This window comes from Lycium ferocissimum, chromosome 7, assembly GCF_029784015.1.
Source record: "Lycium ferocissimum isolate CSIRO_LF1 chromosome 7, AGI_CSIRO_Lferr_CH_V1, whole genome shotgun sequence".
NCBI lineage: Eukaryota > Viridiplantae > Streptophyta > Magnoliopsida > Solanales > Solanaceae > Lycium > Lycium ferocissimum.
In genome coordinates, this window is record NC_081348.1 from 21,086,360 (window position 1) to 21,093,548 (window position 7,189).

General features: G+C 36.0%; 1 protein-coding gene across 1 annotated transcript; it reads left to right on the forward strand.

Annotated features, from left to right (window-relative positions):
• The first annotated feature begins 760 nt into the window (after positions 1–760).
• LOC132063739 (pentatricopeptide repeat-containing protein At5g16420, mitochondrial) lies at positions 761–6,443 on the forward strand. Its single transcript, XM_059456436.1, has one exon. It carries the CDS (start codon positions 871–873, stop codon positions 2,509–2,511), a length of 1,641 nt encoding a protein of 546 aa, XP_059312419.1. The 5' UTR covers positions 761–870; the 3' UTR covers positions 2,512–6,443.
• Positions 6,444–7,189: the final 746 nt, after the last annotated feature.

A 7,189-nucleotide genomic window follows, 5' to 3' on the forward strand; every position in this document is an offset into this window, starting at 1 on the left:
GACAAATTGTCCTCCCCCTCTCAGCCCTTTTCTTACCACAATCACCTAGTGCTAATTTTTTGTCAAATGAAAGCAAAAGATGTGTTTCACATATAAATTTTTAGTACTTAATCATATCACTTTGTCTTTAGTTTGTGACCACTATAATTAAATTATTTGATTTACTGTAATATCATTGGCCCTATCTAACTCACACTGACAAGCCATCTTAGGAACTTCCTTTAGCTCTTCCATTTGCATGAACTTGAAAGTATATACTATGTGTTGGGCTGTGTGGGATATGAAGTGTTGATGATGAGAATAACAGTTAAAATTTATCGCATTGGGTGTTTATATCACCACGCAAATGAATGTAAGACATATCTTGCATGAATACTTTTTAAAAATTTAATTGAGTGATATGGATTTTCACTTTGATTTATTGTTTTTTAAGGTTAATTATCTAATTAGGAGTAGACATTCGGTGCGAATTAACACTAGACAGGTAAGTCTCACTACACATGTTACCATAATACGAAAATTAGGAACAACCACTTTCACTTTTCTGCAACACAATTATTTTGTTTTTTAGGAAAGAAAACAAAGGCAACTAACGGTTCTGAAAGTACTCTTGATTATGCTAAAAATGTGGATTTATTTCAACAAAGAAATTCTGATATTCGCTTAATGTGATATAGGTCAACCTCTCTTTAAGGGCAAAAAAGAAACAGAGTGAGTAAGACCTATAATATTACAATATTGAAACAAAAGGGTGGTTAAGAGAAATTTTAAAAGAAATGTGAAAAAGCAAGAAGTTTGTCTCGTATCGGCGGTTAAACAAGTAAACAGAAGAACTACAGAAGCCAACATCGTAGTCTCCGAGTTCTAGCCATGTTAATTTCCCCAAAGTTTGCCTGCCACAGACGGCGTGTCTACACCTCAATCAACTTCACGCATTTGTTCTCAACCAATGATGACCACCCGTCTTTCCAGCACCTCTCCACCATTAAATCCAAATCACAACTCCTCAATTCCTACACAGTCACACCACCTGTCAAACCATGGCCCCGTTTCCTCACTCATAAAACACTCATCTCACTTATCCAATCCCAACATGATGTTAACCTTTCACTCCAAATCTTTCACCATGCTGCCAATTTCCACCCTGGTTTTTTCCATAATTACGAAACCTACCACTCCATTATCAACAAGCTTTGTCGTGCACGGGAATTTGATAAAGTAGAGACCCTTTTAGCTGAATTGAGGAATTCTAGTATTAAATGTGGGGAGGTTTTGTTTGTTAATGTGATAAGGAATTATGGGATTGCTAGTAAGCCTAAATTGGCACTTAAGACTTTTTTGAGAATTGAAAAGTTTGGTGTTCAGAGGTCAGTTAGGTCATTTAATGCTTTGTTGAATGCTTTAGTACAGAATAAAGAGTATGATTTGGTTTATGCTTTGTTTAAGAATTGTCAGAAGAAGTTGAATATAATGCCTAGTGTGTTTACTTGTAATATATTGTTGAATGCTTTGTGTAAGAAAGGCGATATTAGTAGTGCGATTAAAGTTCTTGATGAGATGCCTGTGATGGGAATAGTTCCTAATGTGGTGAGCTATACTACCATTTTGGGTTGTTATGTGACACTCGGTGATTTGGTGGGTGCGAAGAGGATATTTGATGAAATTGTTGATAGAGGGTGGTTGCCTGATGCGACGACGTATACTATATTGATGCATGGATTTGTTAAACAAGGGAAGTTTATTGATGCAGTTAAGTTAATGGATGAGATGGAGGATAATGGGGTTGGGCCAAATGAGGTGACGTATGGAATTATGATTGAGGCGTTTTGTAAGGAAAAGAAGTCCGGTGAAGCAGTTAATTTACTTAATGATATGCTAGATAAGAGGTATGTACCAAGCCCAGCACTTTGCTCTAAGGTGATTGATGTCTTGTGTTTAGAGGGAAAGGTTGAGGAGGCGTGTTATTTGTGGAAGAAATTATTGGTTAAGAATTGTACTCCAGATAATGCAATATCAAGCACACTTATTCACTGGCTCTGTAAGAAGGGACAGATTCGGGAAGCAAGGAAATTATTTGACGAGTTTGAGAAGAGTTCAAGTCCTAGTGTTTTGACATATAACATGCTTATTGCAGGGATGTGTGAGAGGGGAGAGTTGCATGAAGCTGGGAGGTTATGGGATGACATGGTAGACAAGGGTTGCATTCCCAATGCTTTTACTTACAACATGTTGATCAAAGGTTTTTGCAAAGTTGGAAATGCAAAGGAAGGAATTAGAGTTCTAGAAGAGATGCTTGATAAAGGGTGTCTCCCTAACAAATCTACTTATTCCATCTTAATTAAGGGGCTTCTTGACTCCGAATGCAAAGCAGAAGTTTTCAGGGTGCTTGCACTGGCTGCGTCAGGCGATGTCGATCCTGAAACTTGGGGAGTCCTTGTGGCCAAGTTTGTTACTGATATTCCTAATGTATGTTCTGTTTTGGGTAAGATATTGTCAGAGAATGAAGTGTAAATGTTTGTACTGACGCTATTCATACCCAACATCTGATTCTAAAGTGGGAGTAAGTATGGTTCACAAAAGTATTATCCATTACTGAGAGTGTTGGTGATGGTCTCAGTGCTTGATTCAAGAAGGTATATGCTCCCCGACGCAACCGTTTTTGAAGTGTAGAAGAAATTTGATATTCTTTGGACGACAAAGTTGGAGCCATTTGTGGAAGAAGACTGGAAAATGAGTAAGTGAAGCATGGGATATGCTGTTTGATGACAACATAAAAAGTGTCAAAGAAGTAAAAGGGAATTTTTTTTCTTTACTATTTATACAGCTCTAATACTGTATTACTCTGAAATAGATTAGGTTAATCAATATTGTTGTAAATTATGTCATTTGTCTTAGGATGAACCAATCCATGTTCAGTGTAAAGGAAGGGCACACTTGGAGAATAAATCCCCTAGCTCTTCACATAAATGTTCACACTGCATTATGATGAAATGTCCTCTTCCTTTCTTCACATATAAGTACAAAGAAAAATATGACCATGACATTGTGTTGTTAGCTATTTCTTGAATTACCCATTAATGAGAATATTGGCTTTGTCCATTTGTCTTCCTTTGATTTATGAAATAAATCAGCGCTCTCTACCTGGACTAATTGGTAATTTGCAGAGAAAAAAAATGCTTCACGTGTAGGCAAGCATCCTAACTGGCTAAGATGCCTTTCATCTGCTTCGTAGAAGTTGGTAGCACTTTTGCCATTTCCTAAGCGTGTTTCTTACTGCTTCTGGCTTTTCCGTCTTGCTTGCAAAGACTACTTCTCAAGGCATCTTATATATTTAGTACATGACATCTAACATCATCCTTGTCCAACTTGATCATATTTCCATTTGTGAGAGTAGGATAACTCCATACCTAGTAGGATTCCTTGCACGTACCTAAAAATATAGCTTCCTAATATTTGTGGGAAAACTTGGCTTTTCTTCACCTCTATGGTGGTCAAATGCAATTCATATGTATGTTATGAAGATTTGAACCCTAGAGATTAGTTATTTAAAATTTTAGCGAAATCCTTTATCTTAGTTATTCTTTACATCTTATTACTGTTTCTTAGTGATCGGAAGACGGAGCTTTGAAAAAGTCAGGAATTTGTTCAGAAAAATTCTTGCTGAGTTACTTTATCCTTAATACATATAGAGAACCCCATTGAATTTGGTCCTAGATGCAATGGCTGCTAAACTTGGGTGTGAGAATTAATAAAACGAGTGGTAGTTGTATGACAATGGACAAATGGTAATGGTTGCAGAAAATTAACTGATGACTCACTGAATTGACCAGACAAATCTTATAAGACAGCTGGTGTTATTGTTCTTACATCAGACTGAAAGCAATTTCGTGGGAGCTAACTGCACTATCTATTCTTCTTCATTTTAAGAGGGCTAGCTATTCTGCAACCATATTGAACTGAAGTGTCTGCTGTAAGTTTTTCAGTCCTCTTGTGTGAACTTTATTTGGCTAGAGGGTCCTATCCTCTTCTTTTAGCTCTCTCGCTAAATTTTGTTGTAGGAACCAACAGTGAAGTAGTTGGTGTTCTTTTTCTAAGAAACATAGCCTGGTACTTTGGCATCGTGGTGCACCTTTTCCACGATCTTCAAGAACACAAAGTTGGAGATCATACACAGTTAAAGTCTCAAGAGAGTACCATTTCCAGGTATACGATATCGAGAACTCTCAAGAATCTATCTCATGATAGTCCTTTCACTTGTTGTGTATCTCATACAGCAAGAAGTTAAAATGGAAGCAAGCATGGTTCTCAAAAGAATCACCTGTTAATGAGATTATTGTTGATGGTCTCGGTGCTTGGTTCAAGAAGGTACATGTAAATCCCTCATTTAAACATTTTTGAAGTTCAGAAGAACCTTGATATTCTTTGGACGACATAAAAGTGAACATGTGAAGCATGGGATTTGCTGTTTGATGACAACATAAAAAGAGTCAAGGAAGTAAGGGAATGTTTTTTTAACTTTTTATACAGCTTCTAGTACTCGGAGATAGATTAGGTCATGATGAATACTGTTGTAAATTATGTCATTTGTCTTATCATGAACTAATCCATAGTCTATGTAAAGGAAGGGTATACTTGGAGAATTAATCCCCTAGCTCTTCACATAAATGTTCACACTACATCGTCAGGAAATGTCCCTTCCTTTCTTCACATATAAGTAGAAAAAAACTATGACCATGACATTGTGTTATGTTGTTAGATTTCAAGCACTCAACATAAAAAGCTTTTCTTGCAATTGTCCAATCACGTTAAAGCAAAAAAAATGAGATATCAATGGAAGACAAAAAACAGAGCCTTGGAAAATTTGTCTACCTAGAGTATGATGCCTATTCCAAGCAAAAAAATTATACCTTGCTGCATCTCAATGTTGCTTCCAAAATTGTTGCAATAGCTGGCCGAAATATAGAGGGGGTTTTCTTTTCCTTTGTCCATTTGCTTTCATTTGATTAATGAAACAAATCAATAGAACTTTTGCCATTTCCTAAACTTCTTTCTTATCACTTGTAGTGTTTCTGTCTTGTTTATGAAGACTACTTCTCAAGGCATCTTATATATTTAGTATATGACATCTAACATCATCCTGGTCCAAATCCAACATATTTCCATTTGTGAGAGTAGGATAACTCCACTGAGTTCTTATATACTTACTAGAACCTTGCACATAACTAAAAACATAGTTTCCTAATTTCTGTGGCAAAACTTGGATTTTCTTCACGTCTAAACTCTAGGGATTTGTTTTCTGGGAAATTGCATTTTTTCGCCCCCAGTAATTGGTAAAATTTGATTTTGGTACTTGTGATTCCCAACTTTGATCATTTAACCTTCAACAACTTTAAATGTTTGTTTTAGTCCTTCAGTAACAAACTCTCACAAGGTATCAACTGCTTTATCTGTAAGCATATCCACTTTTTGAGGATGTTTGCTGAGATTGCTTGGATCTTTTGTTTTTCTACAAATACTCACTTCATGGTTCTTTCGTGATTACTCTCCATGTTTTTCTGTTTGGTTTGTTCTTAATGTTGTACATTAGACGAATCGTCTTATTGATGTCAAAGGAAGTGGTTGTCAAAAACTTTTGGGAAGTCCTTTATCTTAGATACTCTTTACATCTTATTATTTGTTTCACACTGATTGGAAAATAGCTTGAGAAAATCGGGAATTTGTTCATAAAAATTCTTGCTGAGTTGCTTTATCCTGATACATATAGAGAACCACATTGATTTTGGTCCTAGATGCAATGACTGTTAAACCTGGGTATGAGAAGAAAATAGAGCGCGGTAGTTGTATAACAATGGACAAATGGTACTTCTTGGTTGCAGAAATTAACTGATGACTCACTGAATTGACCAGACAAGTCTTATAACATAGCTGGTGTTGTTGTTCTTATATAAGATTTAAAGCAATTTTGTGGGAGCTAACTGCACGATATATTCTTCTTCATTTAAATAGGGCTAGCTATTCTGCAACCATATTGAAGTGAAGTGTCTGCTGTAAGTTTTCAGTCGTCCTGTGTGAATTTTAATTGGCTAGAGGGTCCTATCCTCTTCTTTTAGCCTCTCACTAAATTTTATTGTAGGAACCAAGAGTGAAGTAGTTGGTGTTCTTTTTCTAAGAAACATAGTCTGGCACCTTGGCATTCTGGTGCACCTTTTCCACGATCTTCAAGAACACAAAGTTGGAGATCATACACAGTTAAAGTCTTAAGAGGACCATTTCCAGATATGTGATATTGAGAACTCTCAAGAATCTATCTCATGCTAGTCCTTTCATTAGTTGTAGTATCTCCTACAGCATAACAGCAGCTGATTTCAAAGAGCCTGTGTGGATTTACAGTAATAAAGGCGTTTTGATTGCTTGTGGCTTAATGCAATTGTTATTTTATGGAAGCCTAAGCTTTTATGTGCGTCACTTATAACTTAATAGTTCACTTGGATAGCATAACTTAATAGTTCACGTGGATAATATTTCAATATTAGGTGAAAGTAATTATCGCAGTACTAAGTGGACCTGTGTCCAGCCCTCTATCTAGTCTCAAGTAACACCAACTTTGGTCTATCAATCTATTTAGCCTCAAATTGACCTGTTGAGATGAGGAAAACATTTACTTAATGCAGAAGAAAAAGAGAAGTGAGGAAAAGCTCTTCTTGCTCCCTTCTCTTAAATATGAACTCTTGTATATCAAGAAATTATTATTAGTTGTTCAAAGTATTTTTACTTTGATGTGACATTTATTGAGCAAAGGACTACAAGTTGCGTATTTTACTTGTGAATCCTTTCTAGTTTCTACTGAAGGCCTATAGAAAACACTCTTTTTCTATGGAATTCTTGTCCTTGTGGAATTTTCTCTCTTCATAAAGTCTTACTCCATGTATTAGTTGACACTTGGGAGCATCATGTATGAACGATACAGAAACAAAGGTCGTGATATTTTCATGTTGTATGTATTCGGACAACGTGTGCCGTGCTTTCAATTGTCTTCCAACAAGGAAAGGACAATTTTCCTATCGCTCGCAAGTCAATATTTGTAATAGATAAACTTAGAAAGGAATAGATAAATCCTTTTTTCTACTATACTAATTTTTTATTGATTATATTGTAGACTTGTAGTTATGAAGGTGCCCCTAGGATTATG

What these genes read in the sequence shown, in the direction of transcription:
- LOC132063739 (XM_059456436.1), top strand. Translation starts at nt 871, where the DNA reads ATGTTAATTTCCCCAAAGTTTGCCTGCCACAGACGGCGTGTCTACACC.